At 31.7% G+C, this 25,224-nt stretch overlaps 2 protein-coding genes and 1 long non-coding RNA gene across 6 annotated transcripts; 1 reads left to right on the top strand and 2 right to left on the bottom strand.

Moving 5' to 3' along the window:
* Positions 1 to 2,294: 2,294 nt before the first annotated feature.
* Positions 2,295 to 3,763, bottom strand: LOC115694717 (uncharacterized). 2 transcript variants are annotated; one of them, XR_009687774.1, is made up of 4 exons: positions 3,469 to 3,763; positions 3,244 to 3,327; positions 3,021 to 3,082; positions 2,295 to 2,520 (listed from the first exon to the last, which is right to left on the bottom strand). It is a non-coding gene; the product is annotated as an uncharacterized LOC115694717 (long non-coding RNA). The 2 variants fall into 2 exon arrangements; XR_009687773.1 differs by having other exon boundaries at positions 2,295 to 2,512; positions 3,469 to 3,753.
* A 711-nt stretch (positions 3,764 to 4,474) lies between these two features.
* Positions 4,475 to 7,179, top strand: LOC115717265 (V-type proton ATPase subunit F). Its single transcript, XM_030646233.2, has 6 exons — positions 4,475 to 4,630; positions 4,722 to 4,803; positions 5,263 to 5,345; positions 5,718 to 5,799; positions 6,545 to 6,627; positions 6,780 to 7,179. The coding sequence occupies exons 3-6, from the start codon at positions 5,283 to 5,285 to the stop codon at positions 6,942 to 6,944; spliced, it is 393 nt and encodes a 130-aa protein (XP_030502093.1). The 5' UTR covers positions 4,475 to 4,630; positions 4,722 to 4,803; positions 5,263 to 5,282; the 3' UTR covers positions 6,945 to 7,179.
* Positions 7,180 to 12,032: 4,853 nt separating this feature from the next.
* LOC115716455 (structural maintenance of chromosomes flexible hinge domain-containing protein GMI1) lies at positions 12,033 to 23,707 on the bottom strand. Of its 3 annotated transcripts, none has more exons than XM_061115281.1 (38): positions 23,539 to 23,702; positions 22,712 to 23,056; positions 22,503 to 22,535; positions 22,305 to 22,391; positions 22,152 to 22,207; positions 21,691 to 21,774; positions 21,503 to 21,575; positions 21,193 to 21,248; positions 20,995 to 21,100; positions 20,802 to 20,870; positions 20,359 to 20,445; positions 20,111 to 20,161; positions 19,611 to 19,743; positions 19,393 to 19,454; positions 19,193 to 19,321; positions 18,764 to 18,854; positions 18,581 to 18,615; positions 18,112 to 18,187; positions 17,822 to 18,010; positions 17,487 to 17,645; positions 17,353 to 17,374; positions 17,137 to 17,251; positions 16,937 to 17,044; positions 16,385 to 16,708; positions 16,159 to 16,280; positions 15,814 to 15,991; positions 15,600 to 15,708; positions 15,371 to 15,465; positions 15,125 to 15,223; positions 14,915 to 14,981; positions 14,725 to 14,810; positions 14,355 to 14,636; positions 14,109 to 14,252; positions 13,824 to 13,938; positions 13,334 to 13,547; positions 13,037 to 13,228; positions 12,575 to 12,892; positions 12,033 to 12,484 (listed from the first exon to the last, which is right to left on the bottom strand). In XM_061115281.1, exons 2-38 carry the CDS (start codon positions 23,036 to 23,038, stop codon positions 12,253 to 12,255), a joined length of 4,725 nt encoding a protein of 1,574 aa, XP_060971264.1. In that variant the 5' UTR covers positions 23,039 to 23,056; positions 23,539 to 23,702; the 3' UTR covers positions 12,033 to 12,252. The 3 variants fall into 3 exon arrangements, with proteins under 3 accessions (XP_060971264.1, XP_060971263.1, XP_060971265.1); XM_061115280.1 differs by having other exon boundaries at positions 16,925 to 17,044; positions 23,539 to 23,701; XM_061115282.1 differs by lacking the exons at positions 12,033 to 12,484; positions 12,575 to 12,892; positions 13,037 to 13,228; positions 13,824 to 13,938 and having other exon boundaries at positions 13,372 to 13,547; positions 16,925 to 17,044; positions 23,539 to 23,707.
* Positions 23,708 to 25,224: the final 1,517 nt, after the last annotated feature.

Genomic DNA, 25,224 nt, shown 5'->3' with positions numbered 1-25,224 from the left:
CTACATAGAGTTAAATCCAACATTCTTTTGCCGCACGCGAAGCGCGGATTGTTTACTAGTTATTTTATAATTTTTTTTTTAAATTTAACACAACAAATAAATTAAAGTAAGTAAAATAAATAAAAAAATAATAAAAATATCAATATCTAAGAGAACTTCTTTTTTTTTTTTTGAGAGAGTGATCTAAATCGCACTATGAAAATCGTCAACGCAGAAGAATTTCCAGTCAAACAAGCTAATTGTCTAGCCGAAGATATACAGAATCAGAATATGAGTAACTACAAAAAAGTGACTTATATAAGAACAAGTTATCTCGGAAATTTAGACAAAATAACTTGAGACCACCTTCAAGACGCATCCGATGTAAACAACCACCTGGATCAAAACTACCTACAAAATAAATAGATGGATAAATGTGGATTAGCACACTATACAACGATAATGTTGTGAATTTTTAAATTAAGGATAAAATGCAATTATTGTTATAACAAGAAAAACCTTATCTTTGAAGCCTTTTTATTGTAAGAGCTAAGTCTTTCAAAGTAGAACTATACTAGCCAATATAACCTACAACATACATAATATTTAACATATTAATCAAACTAAATAAATGAAATCCCAAATAAATTAACAATTTTTTAAAAAATGTAACAAAACTCATTTGCCTAATAAATAAATGATACGAAAATAATGATATAAAATGATAGAAAGAAAATTCCTTCAAATTTATTAAAATATAATTAAAAGCAAATTTAAAACTTATCTATGAAAATCTACAATAGCACTCTTTGAGGTTGAATCCATGCGCAAACGAACTAACAACAAACTGCAAACTAACTAAATAATATAATACAAAATTGCCAACACAAAATGGCACAAACTAGTCAAAAATGGCACAAACTACAAACATAAACTATAAAATAAACTAGAGAAATTTGCGGCTAAACCCCCCTATGTTTCAATTGTTATACACTTAACCCCCTATTCTTTATTTTTGGTGGTAAAACCCCCTTAAGTTTTATTCAAATTTACTATTCTGTTAATTTTACTCTATTAATTGCTTATTAGGTGTGTCTAGTCACCAAATTATTTTACATGGCATATCCACATGGCAAATTATAAAATAAATTTATTAAATTATATAAAAAAATTAAAAATTAAAATCTTAATAATTTTTATTTTCTTTCTGATTCTTTAATTTATTTTCTTTTCTTTAATCTTTTTTCTTTTTTTTCTTCTCCAACATCGATCTCCTATCTTTCTTTTCCCAAAATCATCATCACTGCCATTACCCCCCATCACCACCTTCACTGCCACTACTACATCACCATTACCATCACCCCATTATCACCACCATTACTACTACCTCATTACCACCACCATATATAATCAAAAATAAATCTAAATAAAATAAAATTAAAAAATACCACCACACCATAGTTTCAGATCTGAAACAAGAACAAAACACCTAAATCAAAATCTCAAAACCAAAAAAAAAAAAAAAAAAAAAAATCAGAACGGTGGCCATATGAGCGGCTGTTTCTCAACCCCGGTGAGCCAAACGAAGGCCACTAACAGTCTCTCCGCCACTCGAAATCCAGAAACCTCAAATCTTGAGAACCCCCTAAATTCCCTTTTGTCTCTCACAGATCTCTTTTGCGTCTAGGTTCAAGGTTGTGAAGATGGAGCCTTCATCTTCGTTATTCAGGGGTTGCGCGGGTCTTGGGTGGACGACAGCTGGTTCATCGCCGATGATGGGAGGCAATGGCATCTGGAGAAAGTTAAGAGCAGGAGAGAGAGATGAAGATTTGTAATTAGGGTTTTGTCTTTTATTTTTAGTGTATTTATTTATTAATTAATTTAAAAATAAAAATCTGATTATTAAAAAGAATGAAAAAAATATTTATTTATTATTTTATATTATAAAAATAATTTAGGGTAATAAAACTATGCCACTTGTACTAAGTACACATTGGCAATTCTATTTGGCATTTATAACAGCCAAATTTAACATATATATATATTAAAGTGCAAACAGAATAAAACTTAAGGGGGTTTTACCACTAAAAACAAAGATTAAGGAGTTAAGTGTGTAACAATTGAAACATAGGGGGGTTTAGCCGCAAATTTCTCAATAAACTATCCCCATAAATAGGGCTGATCATGGGTTGGGTTGGCCGGGTTGAGAATATTTTTGTGGGCCAACCCAATTAAGTCGGCCTATAAAAAACTAACCCATTCAAATCACATCATATGTATACCATTTTTTACTTTATGGGTTGGGTTGGGTCGGGTTGGGTTATAACCCTTATTTCATAATTAAAAAAAATTAGATCTGAATGTCATCAAAATACATACAAGAAACAAAAATAAAATAATCATACATAAAAAAAAATCATATGAAGTTACATCCCATTATTAAGTGTAAAACTATTAAAATTTTCCTCAGTGATTACGAACTGAAATAACAGTCTTCACCTCCAGGAAAATGCTGTGTGTTTAGGATGATTCCCTGCAATTCTAAAAACAAAATTACTCAATGTATTATAAATAACAAATTACAACACCAAAACAGTTGCAATTGAATCTTGTAAAACATTTGCATTACAATATAGAAAACTACTATCAAAGTAAAGCCATCATTAATTACAATTTGCAAAGACTAATCTATCACTGAACAGATGAGAACTAGCACCACAAACTTTGCAAACTGCAATGAAATTTAAGCAACGAACCCTATATATAGGGTATAAGCAACTGAGTAATCAAAATTAAATTAATTTAAACTTGGATTTATCACTTTTGATAGAGCACCTTAACAACCTGTCAATTCGAAACCTATAACATATGTCAACTCCATAATAATCAAATGTATTACTAACTCTAACTCTATAAGGAAAACAAGCTTTGCTGTAATATAATATTTTGTTCAGATTTTTAGGACAATTACAAAACAAGAAAAATCAAATACAACCAAAAAAATAAAATAATAAAAGTAAATAAAAAAAATAACTATTAACCTTTTTTTTTTGGAAAGCTTTGTTGAAGGACGTCAACATAGGGGTCCCTACCACCAGATAATCTAGTTCAAAATAAAAAATATCATCTCACAGATTCAATGTAAAGAATAGCATTATCACGGATTTAATACTAAAATTAACAATATCACAGATTCAATATCAAAAATATTATTATTACAAAATTTAATCATTATTTTCAGTACAAAACAAATAAGGTTAAGACCTGAGGGTGAGAAGTAAGAGTCGACGGTAGGTAGGGTTGCACCTAAGATTCGACGGTAGGATGTGCCAATGATGGTCTGAGAATCTTCCAGAAAACCAAATAAGAAAAGAGACAGAGAGAATGAGACTGAGATTAGATTTAGTGTTGAGAAAGAATAGCAATAGCATTTATCAAACAAAAGGAAAGAAATGAGAAAAAAAGAGCAGAGCAAAAAGATTAGCATACCTCTTTGGTGAATGATTTTCCTCTAGAGATGAGGAATGTCACCGGTCAGAGAAGCATGGTGGCTTGGTGAGACTTTTGCGTGCGTCGAGGAGAGAAGAGGGAGAAATCGCAACTGAGAGGGGGGAGGCGGCTGACTTTGTGTGTGTGTGTATGTGTGTTATTTTGTGTCTAGGGTTAGAAGTTAGGGAAATGGGAAAGGGAAAGGTAATGGGCCACGTTTAATGTAAAGCCCAAATATATATATATACATGTAATTTTTTATAAATTTATGGTCGGCCCGGTTTGGGTTCATCGGGCCATAAATGACTCAACCCCATTCCGACCCAAATTAAATGGGTTGTCATTTTTCCAAACCAATTAACTTTCGGCCCATAATTATACAAGTTGGTCGGCCCATTTTCGGGTTGGGTTGGCCGGGTTGGTCGGCCCAACCCTACCCATGATCAGCCCTACCCATAAAACCAAACTAGATAATAAATAAATAAATATAAATTATTTTTTATATATTACGAAAATTTATAAAAAAATCCTTTATTAATATAATTAAAAACTCAATTACTAAAATATATAAAGTAAAAATAATTTAAAAATATTAAAACCTAATAAAATATAATTAAAGCACATTTAAAGATATAAATATCAAATAAAATACTAATTATTCATTAAATATATACATACCACTTTAAATATGTATACTATTTACCTTAAAAAATAGTTTAATAAATAGTAAATGTTGATAATATTAAACATAATTAACATAAATAACCTATAAAAATATAGTAAGAAAAATGACTAACAAAAATTTACAAGAATAAATTTTTTCAAAAAATTTGCATAAAATAATAAAATTTGAAGATAAATTTACCAAAACATACATAATTTGGGATTAATGTACTAAAAAGATAAAATTTAAATATCAACTTAACAAAACCTATATAGTTTAGGAATATGTAAAAACAAATAACCCTTTTATATATATTAGAAACAAAATTCTTTTTTTTTTTTTTTGTGTATTATATATAAAAAATAACATAATAACATAATTATTAAGTTTTAAAATACAGTCATCAGAAGTAAGAAGACGATCATTCTCTCTCTACTCTCTCTCTCTCTCTTTCTGATCTCAAGCTTCATTTTCTCTCTTCGTTTAAGCTTCTATGAGGTAAATTCATCATACACCTTTCGTCCTTCCTTCTCATTCCATCTTTGATTTCAAAACAATCTATTCACTAATTTCAATTTTTGATTTCTAGGGTTTCGGGAATTTAGCTTGAAATCATCATCATTCTTAATCATCCCGACGCTTGACTTACTTATTCTTTCTTGCTTCGACTGGTACTGTTTTGTAAATTTCTGATTGTTTTTATTTTCCTTGTCAATTCATGTAATTTAATTTTGATGCTTTAGATCCGATTTCGCAAAATTTAGTTGGACATTGTTAAAATTTTACGGAGCCGGACTTTAGAGATTCGATTGCGATCTATGTTGATAAGTTTAATTTTGGGTGTTATTTGTTTTGTTAATTCTTTTTATGAATTGGATCTTATATGCTGAGAGAATGAATTTAGATATATAGTTGATAGCAGAATATAAATGGGTTAAAGGATACTGATAATATAGCTTATTTTCTCGTGGGTTAGATTGGAAATCCCATAAAATGGATATTAGTATGTTCAATTGCATAAAAAGATACATGAACTGAAGAAGTGAAGTCTTTTGATGAGTAGGCATCCTGTTATTTGATACAGATATTTGCGGTTTATGTAAATGCTGAGGATTTTTTTTTTCCTGCAGATAGAAATCATCACCTTAAAATGGCTGGAAGAGCTCAAATTCCTACTAAAAGTTCTGCACTAATTGCCATGATTGCTGATGAGGTATGGATGATGTAGTTTTCCTGAATGACTGAATTAGTTCCAACCTTATTGGATTTTCTTATATTGACTTATCCTGAATGACTGAATCAATTTATCTTGTAACTTATGTTTCAAAGAAATCTGAATGGTAGAGAAGTCCTAACTCCTTAAGCTTATTGATTTAGTTATGTTGTAAGTAAGATGTATGTTTGTGTCATAATATGGAAGATAGAAGGATTTGGCTGGGTGATGAGTCTTACTGCTTACATGAATACATTCTACTTTACTCAAGATGGGGCTCTCTTATAATTAGGCCTTTTTAAGTATTTGTATTTTCGTTGCTTTGAACTGTTAAAGTGTACCCATTCGATATCTTATTCTGTGATATTGTAGGATACCATTACTGGATTTTTGCTAGCTGGAGTGGGCAATGTTGATTTGCGAAGAAAGACAAACTATCTTATTGTCGATTCAAGTATGTATTACAGATTTGTCAATACTTGTTTTGTTGAAATTTTACTTCGAAATATATGTATATCTTCCCATTGTTGGTAACTATATTGTGGACTTTACCAGTCATCTTTACTTTTGTTCGAACTTTTTTGTACCTAAGTAGAAGGACAAAAATGTGGATTTGATATATCTACTGTAATCTTTTAACTGCTTTACAAAAGAAAGGGATTGTAAGTTTTTATGAAAATATTTTATTGTAATCCCCACTACAACATGGAGGAAGGTTGATTAAATCCATTTTCCATGTTAGTCATTTGGTTCTGGTTCTTAATCTGTTAAAATAAATAGTTGGAATGATAAGTTACTGTAATAGCTCTTCAGGAATGGCTACTTTAACAACCTGAAATCATGTCTTTACTGTTTTGTTGTTTCAACATATAGCATGACTTTGATGTTAAAGTCTTTCATTGGGATATTTTTCCCTATCATTGTATAATGCTTTCTCCCTCTTTTCCCACCACGGCAAAACATATGGATATGTAGGTTTTTATCAAGTTGGTGAACATGACAAGTCAGCTTTTATAATGAGTTAAACTAGGACAACTGCCAATGAAGGCGTTGATTTGTGGAATGATACCGAATATATAAGTAAAGATGTCCCATGTCCTGGGCCCTAAAATCATAAACCTAAAGTTTAACAGTAGTGTGTAGAACTAGGATAAAATTAATCCTTAATTTCATTACTAATAATCTTTGTTTTTTCTTAGAAACCACAGTGAAAGCAATTGAAGATGCATTCAAAGAGTTCACCACAAAGGAGGACGTCGCCATTGTCTTAATTAGCCAATATGTAAGTTAGCTGATCAACAATCTCAATGGTCCTAATGTAATACTAATATTGAAACCATTGTATCATGTTTTGCAGTGGTTATATAAATTTGAAATTCTGTCATCCCCTAAAAACTTTATTCTGAGTGGTTAATTTTTTACTTTTCAAAACAGGTTGCAAACATGATAAGGTTCCTAGTGGACAGCTACAACACACCCATCCCAGCCATACTGGAGATCCCATCCAAGGATCATCCATACGACCCTGCTCACGATTCTGTTCTTTCTCGAGTCAAGTACCTCTTTTCTGCTGAATCTGTGGCCTCGGATAGACGTTGAGAAGTCCTCAGGCTGATAGTTTGTTATCTACTTCGGCTCATGTTACCTACCCTTTGTATTTTATGCGTATGAAGTGAGTTGCTTCTCTGCATCTATTATCAGATTCTTTTTGTGCCTATTTTTTAGTAGTTACCTTGATTTTTATAAGAATAATAAATCATGACATAAAAGGACATGATCATCATTGAGCTAGTTGGCTTGATTTTTATGAATTTCCCAATTTGGCCTTGTTTTATGCTACCCCAATTAGGTGGGGGTTTTGAACTTTTAGATATTTACTCCTGAAGCATATTATTCAATTCCTCAAATGTAGCTCTCTCATAAAGTTGAAAAAAAAATCTTAAAATCATAAGGGGTTTTGAACTTTTAGATAATTAACTTAATTCTTTTTAGATCTCTTAGGTCCTAAATCATGTGTTATTTATTCATCTTTGAGATAGATTAGCATATAATCCGCATTAAATAATAATTTAAAAATTACAAAGGTTATGCAAATATTCTCGTTTCGTATTAAAATCAAGGTTTATTTAATTTTAACATTCTCAACACTCACTTTTTAAGTTTTGTATTGAGATCATGAATCATACCTAAGGTGATCAATTTCAAACATGTAATTAAGTATAAATATGAATAAATTTATAATCAAGAAAGAAGAAATAGCAATTAACATTAACTTATGGCATGATTTCAATCAACATTTATCAAATCTAGGGAGTTTAGTTCATAATCTCTATGATCAAATCCAATATCAAACTTAAAACAGAAATAAGCATACGAAAACTAAAAGAGAGAAGAAAGAACTAGATGGAGAAATTGCTCAGATCACCACAAGTCGCTTTTGGAAGTCCTCTTTTTGTTTCTAGGTTTGGTTTCTAAATAATGGACTCAAAATTCATAACTCCCTTGAATAGAATCAAGCTTCCACTTAAAAATTGTCAAATTACAAAATTGTTCACAATTTTGCGTAGAAAGTATCGTCGCGAACGCGAAAGGTCTAGTTGCTGCGACCGTTAAAAGCTTGAAAACCTCCTTTCTGGAAGTTGCTCGTCACGGCCATAATTCATGCTCGCCGCTGCCAAAGTCAGATTGAATTTTTCCTTGTTTTCTCCCGACTTTGTCCATTCTAACTTTAATGAATATTCTCTTTAAACACCTTGGGAACCTAAAACAAAGATACAAGCGTAAAATTATCCTGAAAGTAGAAACAAAGAGTGAGAAACAACACTAAAAAGCGACCCAAAATTTAAGCTAAAATATCATAAAAATGCCTCGTGGAAAGTTGGATGTTATCCGAAAAGGTTTTCAGAAGAAGTCTTCAGGGAAGCTTGTGGTCCTCCAAAAATTAGTTTCGGAAGGCTAGATGTTCCCTCCAAGAAGGGAGTTCCAAATTTTATACCCTAAAAAAACACAATTCAATGTAATTGTATTTACATTTAATAAAGATAAAAAATCATATCATGACCTAGTCGTACGCTTTGTTCACGTGTTTGATACATGATTATAGGTTTAATATATGAGTTCTATTAAATCCTAAACATATAGTTATTCACAATTACAGTGATGTTATTACAGTGAAAAGTAATTGTGATTATATGCTTCAAATTATTTAAGTCTCATGATTTATCAGTGCATTTTTAAACTGACGTGATAATCAGTGATAAGGTTTATTTACACTTAGCTGAGTTGAATGTCTTTTCCAAGGTATTAATAAAGTATTAGATGTATTGGCTATATATCGGACTGGACCGATATTAACTGTAGAAGAGATATCATAAACTTACCATTGTATCTTTTTAAAGTCATTATCACTTAGTTGATCATAAATCAATTTTATCTCAATCAATATTTCATTTTTTTAAATTAAAAAAATATATTTATTTTTTATTTATATCTTCATTTTAGTGTCTGAATAATTAAAAAAAAAAACAAATTAACATAATTACAAAAGCAAACCAAATAAACATAACAAATTAGTAACAAACTCTAAATGCTAATTGTTTTTTTTTTTCGCCGAATAACTTTTGTTGTTGATTTCATTTTTAGCCAGAAGGATTAAATTTTAAATAAAATATGAATATTATAGAGTAAAATAAGAACACAAAATATTATAGAGGTTCGGCCCCTTGATAATGGTAAAAGCCTACTCTCTTCTTATTTTTGTATTGACTTGTGAGATGAGAAGCAAGGAAAACTTGATCTCTCTCGAAAGTGTTTATGGATTTTCCAACACAAAATTATACGTATCGTTTTAACAAGTAATACTTTGGTAAGTAAGATTATTCCCACGAGGACTGCATGTAGCTAAAAACCAAACAATTAAATTCTTAATTCTATTTAGTGACAATAAAAATAAGAAAAGATATTTTATTTTTGCTAAAAAAATAAAGAAAACAAATAATTAAAGTGAAATTAACAATGATTAAAGCTTAGAGTGATTAATTTCGATTGTATTTACTTTATATGGTTAACATAATTCAATTCTCAATTTCTAAATTTCATGTGATAGCGAATTAATTAAATAAACTTTTATTCGGGCTAGGACATATAAATTTCAACCTATATGCAAATTATCTACTCTCGTAATAGATTTAAACACATAGGACTATAGGATACATAAAGTATAAAAATCCCAAATGCTACATAAACTATATATCTACTCTCGTCCTATATCGAAATTTATGTCTATTTCACTATAGCATAATCAACACTCACTTATCAGATTTCACATTGAAATCATAAAACATGTAATTAATGATCAAGCAATTAAATATAATTAAGTACAAATGAAATAGATGCACATAAAAAATTGGAAAAGAACTAAATCACATTAATTAAAATCAAAATAAAGTGTCAAACAATCTTCATTAATGCCCTTATAAAAAGTCTACCTACTCATAATCATTGAAAACATCTGATAACAACTAAGTAAGAATATAAGAAAAATAGATGAGAAGAAAGAACTCTTCGAAAAATAAATGTTGAAAGTCTTCAGAGTCGCTTCTCGCTTCTAATTTTCGTACTCCTTAATCCTTTGCTAAAAATGATCCTTTATACAGCCTTTTAAAAAGATAAAAACCCTAATTTTCGCACTTTAAAAGAGGCGGGCAGCGACACCAGCACTTGAAGCTCGATTCCTAGTGCAATGACTGATAATATTTTGGTCATAACTCTTTCAACATTGCTCGAAATCGGACGATTTAATATGATTTGGAAAGATGAAAGAGAAATCTAGAACTTTTATTCATAACATTTTTCGTCAAAGTGAACGCATCATAGTCAAAAATTCGCTTGAAGCATTAGACTTGATTTTCGATTACAAACAGATCGTCTTAAGCATCCAAAACTTAAAATTTTTCATCACTTAAATCTTAGAACTCTAAATTTTATGATAATTCATCATATTCATTTCATTTAATATGTTTCTTTTTATTTTCAACTCACATTATGGATTTTACCATTTAAGCCTGAAACAAATAGAAAACAAGTGTAATTCTGCATAAATGAATATAATCAATTGAAACACACCTCTAAAATACTTTATAAAGTGCATCTAAAATTAGTCTATCAAACTCCCCAAACTTAACATTTACTCGCTCTCGTGTAAAGATATACACTAAACTAAAAAATACAAACACAAAGCAAGCCTTACTTCAATTTACAGCACACCATCGCTACTCACATGATTCAATTGTTATAAGACCAGATTTTCAATCTGATTGCTCCCAATACTAACTTTAGACCAGTTTCAGTTAAAAAAGTTTTTGTTGCACTGATGAACAATGACTTGTATGTTTAGAATATTTTGTGAAGAAACAACAGTAAGAACATTGTAAACCAACGTGAACTCAACCAATGTTAAAATATGAAAATACGGATCATATTAGAAATGTTTTGTGTGCAAGTCTTGTGTTGGATTGTCGATGTAAAAAACTGTAAATAAGACTAAAAGTATTATACGATTTCTAGCTCGTAATTATTTACTCGTTAATTATTGAAGCATTTATAAAACTGACAACCAACGACAATTCAACTACATACAATAAAAAAGACAAAAAAAACAATGCTACTAAATCTATAGTGCGAGGTGACTGTGAATTTACTTTATTATTTGCAATTGGAATTGAATAAATACAGAAAGTCTATAAAACAACGATATTGCAACGAGAACTCCAGATCTATTATTAGCAACTGTATTGATACATTTTTTCTTTAGATTATACCTGTTTGATTTGATCGGGAACTCTAGATTTGTTTCTTACAGGTCTACATTTTATGAATCTGCAAATTAAATTTAAGAGAATTAATTTTCTAAAATTTAAATTATAATTCAGGATTGAATTTATGTTTCAAACTAGTTTTTCTGCAAATTTTTGCATCAGTCAAAAATTGTAGATATTCGAATTGATTTGCGTCTTCTTTTAAGTGACGTCGCCAGAATTAATGGTGGTTCTTCGACTTTCAGGGTTGATTCATTGTTGCCATCCTTGTTTGATCGCATGAAGGATTCGATCTCTCAAGCCTCAATCGTGCAGCTTCAAGGTGAGTGTAAAAGGTATTTGTATAATTTTTTTTTATTTGGGTTATATAAATATTTTCTTGACTGGCCCACTATAAATTAGTAATATTTTTGTCTTTTTTATATATAAAGAAAAAAAATTCATAAAATAATAAAAATACTAAAATACACCTTAAATTAAATTCTAAAAATACACAAAAATAAACCTAACAATAACTATAATGTACATAATCATATTCCAACTAAAAAAATCATAATTTTCTCCATGTCAAAAACAGAAACGTTCATTCATGCCCATACGATGGTATTTCCTATAAAAATACTAATTTTAATTAAACCAATTTACATGAATTCTTTAGTACAAGCTTTTTTTTTTTTTTTTTTTTTTTTTTTTTTTTTTTATGAATATATAGTTCAAGTTTACAACTGTCTGCTTTGATCTCCAAACACCGTTAGAGAATTAATTTTTAAAATAATTTATTTTTCTTTTCTTTTAGAAGAAGATGACAATAATATGAAGAGAAAACCATAGTTGGAGTTGGCTCTCCAAGTTGTAAGAAAGTCACCAAGTATAAAACAAACTCATTCAAAAAGGCTACTTCATAGATACATTAATTGCTGTACAAAGATGAACTAGTTAGCTATCAATCTAGCTTTTACAAAATTAGATAAACTATAAGAAGTGCCTAAATACTTACTCTATACAATCTACACACAAAAAGTGGAAGTTTGACTTGATTCCTTTCAAAAAATAAAAATATTATGACTTGATTTTTCATCATATTGTAGAAACTACTGTGTGTTGGATCCTATACAAGTTTCTAATTCGTCCATCATCTTCTTTAACTCTTTCTTTGTCTTCTTGAAAGAGTTTAAAGCTAGCCCGTGATGTTTGATATTTTGTTCTATCCTATCATTGATGATTTTTAGCTCTGATTTCTGGTCTTGAAGCAGCTTTAAATTTTCTTGTGAAAGGGGCATTTCATCATTTGTTGTTACAACTTGAAAACATACTTGGGGATCACTAAGTACAATCATAAAACAAACCATTTTAACAGAGAAATCGTATGAGAAGTGAGTAGAAATGGAGAAGAAAGAATAGAGAAGCATATACCTAAATCCAAAAGATAATACCCCGTTTTCTTTTAAGATTCCACCGTCTAGCGATACAGCGCCATGTTTTATACAAGCACAGGCAGCGAGCATATCTTCTCTGGTTTGGTAAACTTGTAGTTGACCAAGCAGGCGATAGAATACCGTCTCTCTAAGACCATGGCCTGAGCTGTTTTTAATGGACAACTGATCTTCATCTAAATCAATCATATTTACAGCAAATCCCAGAAAACCTTTGGGGATGGTTCCATCAATAAAACAAGGAAGTGGTATAGCCAGCTTCCTTTGATGGTGATCATCAGAACCACCTCTGTATGGACTGTAACAATATGGGGAATAATAGATAAAGTTTAACACAAATCCTCTTAACTTTCTATCCAGTCATTATTTTAATTGTATTTTAGACAAAATAGACAATGTTGCCAGAATTAATTGAAGTCAACAACAAAAACAACAAGCTTACTTTATATTGTCAAAGCATATCACAGTAAACCGACCATTTATGGATTTCCCAAGAATGGCTGCTTCAGCATGAAGAGCATTGTTGCGATCAACTTCACCAGTTTGTGTGTATGTTTCAAATTGAGCAGCAGCTTCAAAAGATCTAGCGACAACAGCAAGCATTTGATCTATACCCAAGTATTCCGATAATATCCTAAATGTAGACAAAACCACAATTCAAAACTGAATAAAAAAGCCGATCATCAAATGACAAGATAGTATTTTGATTGGAAATATAGATAGTCATAAGATGCTTGACCTGCTAAGCTGGCCACATTGAACACTACCAAGTAGAGCAACCACCCCTATTATGCCTTTCATTAAATGATTCTCTGGCTCCCGAAATGGAACTCCTCTAGAAATATTGACAAGAACTGCAGCAGCAGAGTTACTTATCTTTTCTATTTCCTCGATCACCTCTTCTTTCGTGGACAAGTGATTTAACATCCCCAATTGATGTTGTTCAGTAGAATCTAGATATTTCACAACAAATACAGGATACTGTTAAGTATACTTCAACTGACACAATTTTAATTAAGGAAAAACATGACCTGCAACTAGAAAAACAAGGTACAGGCCTTGCAATAAAGAAAGAGGGTGTCTTATCCATCGCCATATCAGTAATTTAACCACACAAAAGAAAAAACAAAGTGCGTTAAGGTATAGCTATTAGCTACATCACACTCCTACACAATGATAAACCCAACTGATAACAAGGAATAGCTTTAGGTGTGCTAGCAAGTCAAAACCTTGCAATTCTTTTATAGCTTGCTCAATTTCTTCCTTCCTTTTATTTAACTTAGCATACTTTTCTTCCACTGATTGGATTGTCAAACCAGCTTTACATATCTTCTCTTCAAGAGCCTGCAGTGACCAAAAGAAACACATAAAACCCAACACAAAATGTGTCCACGAAGGGAAGATCTATCCTTGCTAAAGCTTGTGAAACTTACTGGTGAATCCAAGCCAAAGACATAGACTACACATACTTTGGAAGTAAATTAAAAATGACAAAATATTTGCACGCCATGTACCTTTTTCTTATTCTCCATTAACATGTAATAGTTTACTCCAACTTGATTAACTGAACACGAGTCCTGAAGAAGCAATGGAGGAGTAGATGAAATAGTATTATACTCCAACTTGGGTGTTGGTATCGCAGGTTTAATTACATGAACCTGCAAATAGAATTTATCATTCATCATATGAATAAAGGTTGAAAACTACTTTAAGCAACAAAATAAAAACATCACATATAGCTTTCACAAAGTTGTTCTGACCTTAACATTCACACTAAGGTTTGAATGGCGAGAGTGGAAAGCTGAGAAACAAAAGTTCCCCTCAGTTTTAGATAGAGGAATAGCAGGAACAATGCACCGCCCATGCTTAAAAGTATATCGTGTAGTCGACTCCATATCAAGCCAATCAGCCTTAATTGCAAGCATATGTGATTGGCCAGTTTTCTGTTCATCGTTGATAGCTTCATCAACAATGCCCTCAGAGTTCACAATTTCAAAAATGACATCTTCCAGTATGGAACCAGTCGTAAGAATCTCAGGTACCTAATAACATGTGTTTTTATAAGAAAATGGTGGGAAAAAAGAGGACTTGCATCATTTGCAGCAGAAAGACAATCGAAAAGTCACTGACCTTCGACACAATTCTTAGTTCCCTTCTCTCAATGTGAAACTGTTGTTTGAAAAACACTTTATTCTTTGATGATACAGAGAGAGATACTGCACAGGGCACAAATATAGAATAACATAATGTAACTTGTACAGTACAATATAATTCATTATTCTAAAGCTCTTGCTTAATTGACTGAAAACCCAAGATTTACCATTCTCTCCATAACCAGCTGTTACTTTCAAGAGGCCACTAAGGTCAACACATCCATGAGAGTCCACCTATATTTAACAAATTTTTATCACAACCAAATACATTCCATTTTTAAGAATTGAAGTACTAAAAATGACTTGGATTATTAAACTATGGTATGCTTCGTAGTAAACAATCATTAAAAAAAATGTGCAAGGATTAAGATATTGACCTTACGCCTCGGGCCTAGTTGATCAAGCATCTGAAATCCGTCTACATCAACCTGAACTTCAAAGCCTTCTACAACATGATTACCATATTCATCCAACATCTGGAGAGAGGAAAATATAAGACACCTTGTTAACAAGTAAAACCATCTGATCACTGTTGCAGTCACCAGGTCTCAATCAGTTTACTAAAAATCTATTCTGTAAAAGTTCTTGAACTGATATGCGCAGAGTGATAAAAATTAACACACCTCTAATTCAAACTCCTCAACAGTGCAACCTGGTAAAAGTTGATTAGCCAAAAATGCTTGTTGGGCTTTAACAAGTTGTAAGCAACCTGGAGTAACTGAAACCACAAAGACAAAAACAATAGATAAATGGAATAAAGATAAAGATATTAATATATTAATATATACCAATAAATAGAAAAACACATAAAATTGAATTTTACGTCATTGTTTTTGCACAAGTACTACACACCATGGCAAGGAATGGAAACAGAGAATTTCCCATTTGAGCTAGATACTAGGAGAGTGGCTTTGTGATCAGGTCGGAGCTTATCCAAGTCACTACTTTCAATCAGTAAGTCCTATTACATACAAAATGTTGACAAATATAGTAAGTGCAAACATGCCTAATGCAATTTAGTTCTTAGTTGAACAAGAGTGGAACATCTTCATATGTAAACCCATACCTCAATTTTTAGTGTTCGCTTTGAAATTGAAAGGCCACTCTCAATATTTTTAACATGAAATTCTAAGTCTTTGTTTGCTTGGAGCTTGACCACAACTTCAGGATTAGATTGAAAAGAAGCTCTATTGCCATAGATATCGTAACATGCAATGGAGAAAGGTCTCAAAGTTGAACCAACACTGCACAACAAGGTTTTTAAACAAATAAGCTAATATATAGTTCTTTATTTTTTAAGAGAAGGAAAATGTTGAATAAGAAAAGTGAGAACATAAATTTTACAAAAGACAACTAGTTTTTATTCAATAGAAGACCAAAAAAAACAGCCATTTTTTCTGAAAAAAGTTACCTCACACTAAATGATTGGTTCCGCTTATCACTTCGCTTATCTCTTAAAAGTGCCCAATTCTTGATCTGAGAAGATGCCTCGACTTTGACACTTTTGACAAGCTTCTCACAACTTAAATCAATCTGAAAAAAATATAGATGCATCATATTACATCATAAAAAAAACATGTATACAAATATATAATTATAGAAACAAAAGTATAACTGAACTTTTGTGCAATACTTACAAGAGAAAATGAAAATTTGTAGACCCCTGCTTTTTGAAACAAATGTGGGAGCTTCTGCTTGCACCTTAGCGGAAAGACATAGATACCATGTACTCCATGATTTGAAGAAGGTGATACACGCTTTGAATAAACATGTTCATCTTTATGAGGATCTTTCTCTTCACCAATGAACTTTACTTCCATCGACATGTCTATATTACACTTAAAAATATACCTCTGATCCAGCACTCTTGAATCACCTTTACGTACATAATTGGCAGGACGAACAACTGCTACCACTTCCTTAGGAGGAACTTTTCCAGCAGTTACATTGGCAAGCAATTCCTGGAGACAGAGACACTACCATGAATTTGATAGCATCTGATAATTTGAACCCGCTTCCCCAAAAGACAAGATGAAAAGCCAACCTTATAGCACTTTCAAGCAACATCTAGTTTGTGGTCTTTAGAAATGAATTCAATCAACACTTAACAGTTTAGTCCAGTTTAGTCAAATCTCACTTTGTTACTTCAAATTAAACTAATAAATATAAACTCTAACCTCTACCCCAACCTCTAATCCTTCACATTCTTTTGGACTTAGCAAGTCAATTGTAGACGGAGATTTCTGAAGCCACTTATCCATCTGGTTATTCCATTCAGTATCTTCAACAGGTAAGCACTGCAATAAATGGATAACATGTTAAGCAAAGTAAGGAAAATTCAGTTATCATTTTACCATAAGGGAAAAAAAAAATAGAGATATGTTGGAACCTTTTCGACATCAATCAGACTAACAGGTAAAGACAAGGAGCTATTCATATTAACACTCATCATCCCATCACATTCGGAAAGAACACACCCATCCCTTTCTGGTGTACCAAGTGGCCTTTTTGGATCGTAAACAAAATATTTATTGTTAAAACTTATTTTGAGGAGATACAAAAAACTACTAAATAAAGAACCTTAACTACTCGGTATATAATATACCTGCAAATAATCTGACCATCTCCTATTGGAAAAGGCATGGAAAGAAACAAGGGTTAAATTTCATCCAAACTCTTGCATGAAGAATAACTAGTTCAATTTGACATAACAAAATAGTACCAAGGACACATACGTACCACCTGCATCCCCTTGGAGACCTCTAAATAAAAAATATTCTATTGTTGCGTAGACATTACTTTTATAAACACCAGCACATGCTCCCTTAAAAATTTTAATCCTTTGTCCAGCTTCCCATATTTTCTCCTTCCTCTTAATGATTTTGTTAAGCCTTGAAACTTTAATTTAACAATGAGAAAATTGAAGAAATCAATTGGAAATGAAAAAAAAAAAGCAAATGGCACCAAATAGAATCAGAAAGAAAGTCATAGACAGAAAACAATTAATGGAAACCAATTACTTCACCCATTCAATTTTACTAATCCAGAATTTCTTTTTTCTTTTTCATTCCTACCATCAGAGGAGATGCCAGTTTTCTTTCCCTTTCCAGAGCATGGACTAAGAACAAGTACAGCTTCATCTTCGCCGTGGTCAACTTCTTCATCATACTGGTTGTGCATTTGAAGGAGCCAATCCCGATATTCACTCTCTAGTTGCGAAGAATTCAGTAACATCTCATCCTTATAAACTCTGATATCTATTCCTGCAATCACAGTAACAGAATGAGTTGGATTTGATAGATGCAGTTACAATGGAGATGCAACTAAATGAGATGCACAAATTTTCCAATTGACCAAATAAAACCTTTTTCATTCTCGTGAAGATTACTGCCAAAATTCCTTAGAGCAGTAGTAAAAGGACTGTGGTGTGCCAAATCAGTCTGCAGAAAAAGATACATGTGTTGAGTAATTATGTCCTATAATATAATGTACACCCAAATGGAAAAAGTTAAATGCTCTCAGCACACAAATGAAACTACTGATGTCTTAGTTTTATTAGTATATCTAAGAAAGATGCAGAATGCACATTTTTTTTAACACAGCCAGTATAGTTATAAAGGTTACAGAAGTCAATAACCGGTTGACCACGAGTGCTCTTCAATTTATATTAGAAAAAAGTATCAATAGTGCATCTCTGTACAAGGTATCACCAACATATTTCAGATGTACATGGAGAGAGAGAGAGAGAGAGAGAGAGAGAGAGAGAGAGAGAGAGAGAGAGAGAGGGAACCATTTGCTTAACTTTTACTGCAGAAATGAAAGAGTAGCATTACCTTGGATGGTGTTGGATTGATACCAGCATCAGCATCTGCAACATGGCATTGTTTAATTTAACCAATACAATGAGAGCAATGCAGAAAATCCTCAAACGAATAAATTGGTCGTAACAAAGTGCAGATATGTAGCAACTCTTAGAGAAAAAGAAGGCAAAAAACGAAAAGTTGAAGTCACCCTACCAATAAAGCATTTGACTCTTAAACAACATTTCTTCAATGACTGTGCTGCACTTCCCTTTTTATGCCTCAAGTCCATGAAAGGCAGCCATGCCTGAGATTTTGTTTTAATTAGGTTATGAAAGGAAATACAATTAAGATAACATTTATTTTCATCTTTAAGCAAGGACTAGACTGGCCTCAATTAAAAATAGGTCTCTCAAATGTGAAATGATACAAAGATAAATTCAACCCCCAGGTACTAATCAGGCACTAATAGTTATTAGTTAATAAGATTTTACTCATTCTAGATTAAGAAAACTAAATAAATATATTTCATGCCAATAGTAAATTATTAGTTTCAAGCAGAACTTGTTAATACTTACTAGACAATATATGTATAAAGATTCCCAGGAGCCTCTACTGTAAAAAAAATGAAGATAAAAAACTTACCCAACGAGCATCTGGTATGAGACGACCAAGCCTCCGGATAGAAACGCGACTAAAGTTTTCATAATTTTCAGAGACATCATGTCCTTCATCTTTTAACTTCTCCAAAATCCTCTCAATATTCTCTTTTCCCTGAAAGACATTTTTCACTTTAATTTCCCAAGTGTATGCAGAAAATAAAAGTCATGCATATAATAATTTACCTTAACAACAGGAAAATACACACATTTCAGCCGTGCATTGGCTTCTTGATATGGCCTTGATCCTGACACAGTTTTAAGTTGACAAACAGAACAAATATTTATAATTAAAACCATGCTATTAACAGAGATGACACTAGAAAACAAACAAATGTGCATAAAATTAGAAAATAAACAATGTCACAAGTTCACAAAAGAAGCCATAGCCACTAGCCAGTTACCTGGACTCTTGGTTTTACTGTCCTGCTTAAAGGAGAAATGAACTTGTAAGACAAAATCAGGACCATTGCAAGAATGCAAGTTTGTAGTGGCAACTTCACCACCATCGATCTCAGCCAAATCAGTGTCATTAACCTGACAAATCATATGATGAACTCAAATGCTTGTAACAATAACCAGCTCAACAATTTTTCTTGCATGAGCGTGCACTTAGTATAAGAAATAAGACAAAGTAAAAACTACATAAATGTCTTAGGATGTATATAAGATAAGATTACACTTCACACTAATATTTTTCTTCTTAAGATAATCCACTCACACACCAGCCAGCATATGATAATTTCTTTTACAATTATTCTTTTGAGCACTCCATTGAGTAGTTGATATTAAATAGTACCCGTGTCAGTGAGAACCCATAAAATAACTTCAGGTAAACACTAACCATATTTAATCAGTAAACAAACTTCAAGGAATAAAATTTCTTAACAAGACCAGAGTGAACCTGAAATGATATCGGTGTAATTGTCCTCCCTGACTTGGACATCTCATCACACTGCAATCCCGACAAAAGGGATGTACACATAACAAAAGTGAGAAAATTGGGGGTGGTATTGCAGTAAAGATCATACAACAAACTCTACATCATAATATACACAGAATCCATCCCAAATCTACATGGTTGGAGCATTCTAACTCAAATATAAACTCCCAATAAAAGAAAAGAGAGAGAGAAACCGAAGTACAGCTAACCTGAATATATGGAAAGTATATGTCTTTCAGTCTGCATTGAAGTCCTAAGATGTCTGAAGTCTTTATATTTGGTTCAAAAATTTCAACCTGCAAAATTTTCATATCAGTATAGTAATTTTACAAAATAGTTTTAATGTTCACAAAAACCAGAGTTACAGACTCACTAGGCACATCAATGTCATAGACTTACAATGCTAATACTCAAGGCACATAGATTAGCTGAAAAATCCACTAGGCAAATGCTAAAGGAATAGTTATTTAAAAAAGAAAGGATCCATTCTTGAATGCACATCAATGAAACTTCAAACAGTTACAATAAGCAATAGAATTAAGAAAGAAATATGTAGGGTGGCAATCCCCTCCCCTCCTTGCTAGAAAAGCTCCTCTTACAGATGCACATGAAAGAATCACTTGATAGCCATTAGAGGGAAGCAACAGCCTACCTTAGTAAAACTTCCGTGTCTTGTTTTTGCAAGCTCATCGTCTGAAGGATCCCTAAGACCTCCAGCAGTCTAATTTTAACAAACACAGTGAACCGCAGCCACAGAAAACAATTAGTCAAGGCATTGTCAAATCATAAAAAATAGAATCATTTAGTCTTCAAAGAAAAAGAAACTGCTTATGCTACTCAATTACCGTCCATTTAAGTTCAGAGCCAGAACGGCTGAGCAAAGCCTCTCTCTCTAGACGTAAAGTATATACCTTCTTTGAGTGCTTTGTTTTTGAAGATACTAAAGCATGTCTGAAACAGAATATAAAGGCAATAAATGGTTGTTAGTTACTATTAAAAAAGACTCTGAGGTAGCAAAATAGAAGAAGTGGATCTGTTTATACCTCCCTAAATGCATAGATGCAAAAGATCCCCCATACCCAAACATGCCAAAAGAAGGCTGCATAAATAGGGAAAACGACTCATAACACACTTGAGTGACATTTGGTTAATAAAAGGCAATAGCATTTAAGAGGTGTGTAATCTTTACATTACAGTTAGAGAAGATACAAGACATTTTTACAATTAAGACATTCAGTTGATATAGCAACATGATGATCAATAAAATGCAAATCAATAGGAAACATGGAATATATGCTGGATATAGGTAAAAAGATCAAGAAAGACCAAACAAGACAAAATACACTGGTTTACCATTAGATATGGAGGCTTGCCCCCAATAGCCTGTTCTTTTTCAGACCGGTTAAGTGAGGCACCCATAATTCCCCTGTATAGTATGTAGAAGACGCTAATTAAAACACTGGTATGTCTCATATAAAAAGAAATCACCATTTGAATTCAAATGCATACAAAATGCTGGAAAGGACACTACTAGCACATACCATTTTGCTATAGAATTCTCATCAGTGCCATCCATTCCTGTACCTGTGTCAAAGATTACAATCTTATCCTGTAATATGTCCACACTGCAAACATTGAAACACAAACACAACAAATGTTACTTAAGAGTTAAAAATGTACTATCTTTTGTTACTAGTTTATAAAATGACATAACAGGGCAAGTTAAAAATAGTTAACTGCGTTCAAAAGATAAAAACAAAATGTCACTCAATATTAGATATTCTGCAGTGAAAATATATTGAGAGAAACAATCACAGACTGGATATGCTTTTTTTTTTCTAAATTCAGTCCCTTTATGTAGTACGCTAGAGCAAAAAAGGAAAAAGAAAACAAGCAAGTTGCACATGCAACTAGCACAAACATAAATAATTCTCTAAAAATCACTAGCCACAATGCGAGCAAATCACGTATCAATAATAACAATATTACATCAATGTAATACCTAATAAGTCTTTGATCATTTTTACTGTTTGACCATACTGCTTGCAGAGAATTGTCCTGATAAAATAAACACAAGAGCATTAAATACAATGTTGACAAGAAAATTATGCAATCAGCTAAACTCGTATTTTATTCAACTGAAACGAGCACTTACAATCAAATCTGCAAGGGCAGTTTCAAATGTGTACGATTCTGGGACCTCCTTTAACAGGTCGGTATCAGGCGTCAAATCCCACATATTCTGCAACTCAGGGAATTGGAGTGTGAGGCTACTACGGACACATGTATTAAAGTCCCTATTGGCTCAATTATTTTAAGAACTAAGATAAGATAAAGCAGATTGAGTGCTAACCTCAAAAGTTTCAGTAACTTTGCCAGAGCCATCCTAATTCAGAAGCAAGACAGGTAGAAACATAAGAACTAAAGCAATCGAAATATTGAAAAATACCATACTAAACTAAGAGAAACAATTCAAGAAACAAAATAATTATCAATTCTTTTCCTCTCCTCTGTTTCATCTTCTCCATTTCAACTACAACCAAACTCCCCATGTAAACTCACATGAAGTATTAAAATGTGGCACTTATGTGGTTTAAAATCCTTGAAATACACAGCGCTTGTGATCTTGGCATCATTTGAATCTTGAAGAGATAAAGAACCAGCATTCCAGTTAATCCGTCCTTTACATTGCATTGATTTAGAACGTCGATAATATTCACCTTTCACCAAATTAATGAACTCATCAACTGGCATTTTTGGACCAGGTTCCGGCAAAGTCAATCCAATAGTTGTCCCATTAGGTAATAAAACTTTAAACCTATATATTTCATCATTGATTCCAACCAGCGGCCTCTTCTTCCCTTTCTGGTACAATGCTTCCCTTTCCATATCATCCAAACGGCAAACCTGGAACATTTCAGAAAAACGGCTCAAAACCCAAGTAATGAATTTTCAGAACTTCTTGTTACTTATTACGGCTTGTTAACATTATAAACTTTGATTTTCTCAAAAAAAGTTTGAAACTTTTGCTGAACTTTTATAAAAAGTTCTCTCTTTTGTTTAAAAGTGTAAAAATCACAAAACTGAAAATTCCTGAATCCAAACAAGACCTCAATGTATACAAAATCTGTAAATAAAAAACGTAAATCATTTCCAAAGAAGAAGTCAATACAAGCAGAAAATGTAGTAAAATTGCATGATCAGATAAGCATTAATCTATCAAGTTAAACGAATGCAGATCAACATATATACATATACTAAACACAAATATTTGTATAACTCAAAACTCCATTTCATGCATCAGATTACAATTTTGATCTGTAAATAACTGTACAACGGAAGAAAAAAAAAAAGAAAAAACAGAGTGATATGGAATTGAAGGGAGAAACCTTGGAGCTTAAGGTTTGAACTTGTGAGACAGATTGTGTGAATGAAACCCTAGAAAGAGAGGAGGAGTGGAGAAGAGAGAGTGAGAGTGAGAGTGTGAAACAAATGAGGAAACTTAGATGGTAAGGCAAAAAGGCACACACTCATACAAACTCTATTGGTGTTTTTACAAACAAATTACAATGTACGATTGCCACGTGTCAAAATATCATACGTTTATTCCTGCTTTTTTTGTTTTATATAGAAAAAACTCTCTTGTTTAGAAATGTTATATCTCCGGATTGTCTATTCATGTGCTTTTACGAGATATGTAATATGGTTTGATTTTGTATTATGTTTTTATTTTAAGGATAATTTTGATTTGCAAACACCTCACTATAGTTGGGAGAATTTTATCATCAAAATGTGTGGTTAGAGAGTTAAGTATAAGTGGAGTCATAGTTAAAAAGATTTAATAGGGAAAAACTCAAATATAATTAATAATTAGACAAATTGAATAAAACTTGTAACAATAAAAAAAATAAGATAATTAATTGTTATATTATTTGTTATAATATAATATAGATTAAAATATTTAAATGTGACATATTATTTATTAATATGAGATTAATATATATTATGTGTTGAATATTGTATAATATCATATATAATATAACAATACACATAAAAGTTGTCATATATGAGGAGTTACAACTTTGAAAATAGATTGTAACTTAAGGATCAAATGTAATTAAGTGAGTTATCACATATAGAAGTTATGGAATCAATGAGATAAGTTTCTAGCTGTTAGAAACTGTTACAATACTCAATTATATCATTTAAATGAGTATTAGATGTTGGAGGAGGATTTAACTCAGAGAGGAGTTACAAAAACTCAATTTTGAGTTTTCTGGAAACAATTGTTTAATGATTGTTTTTATGTTGTTTTATGGTTGTTTTAAGAACACCTGGAACAAGCTTTTGAAAACGTCCATAAACGTACATGAATTGATTAAGCATGTTTCCAGCTCTCTTGTCCAACGTTTTTATTCTATTAAACACCAATTAATGTGCTGGTAACAGCCATGTGGTGAAGAGACTTTGATTTTCATATGTGATCCTCAAAATACTATAAATAGAGGTCTTGGGTTCACTTTGGGAGTGAACAAGTTTCTATCAAGAGAGCACATTGCTAGAAACACTATAGGCTTGATATATCCAGAAAGCTATTTCCATTCTTTTCTTTTCCTTAAGTGTTTGTAGTGGGGGGAAATAAGCTTTTGGATAAAGGTGTAAGACATTGTTCAAGTTTTGTGATTCTCCTATTATACACTTGTGGTGTATGTGGTGTTGAGATTGCTCTCGCATCTCTTTTATATATATGCTATTTATATATTGTGTTTATATGTAGCTTATTACTTTGAGTTTTAATTCTTCTATTCTCTCTATATTCTTTATTTTATGTGTATATTTTATTTAGTATGGTAACATTATTTAATCTATATTTTGTTATTTGTATTATTTGTCATAGAGTTGTAATCTTGTTAATTTAATATTTCTATTGGAGCACAACAATTTTCAACATTAATTTCTTGAAAATGTAACGTCACGACACCTACCCAAACAATAGAATTATAAATATTATATAGATATAAAATATTATTTTTTTTGTAAAATTTTACATTTTAGGTTTAAAGTTTTTTTATATA

Source organism: Cannabis sativa, chromosome 5 (assembly GCF_029168945.1).
Source record: "Cannabis sativa cultivar Pink pepper isolate KNU-18-1 chromosome 5, ASM2916894v1, whole genome shotgun sequence".
Taxonomy (NCBI): Eukaryota; Viridiplantae; Streptophyta; class Magnoliopsida; order Rosales; family Cannabaceae; genus Cannabis; species Cannabis sativa.
The sequence above is the reverse complement of the archived record's forward strand: the minus strand, read 5'-3'. Positions and strand labels throughout refer to the sequence as shown.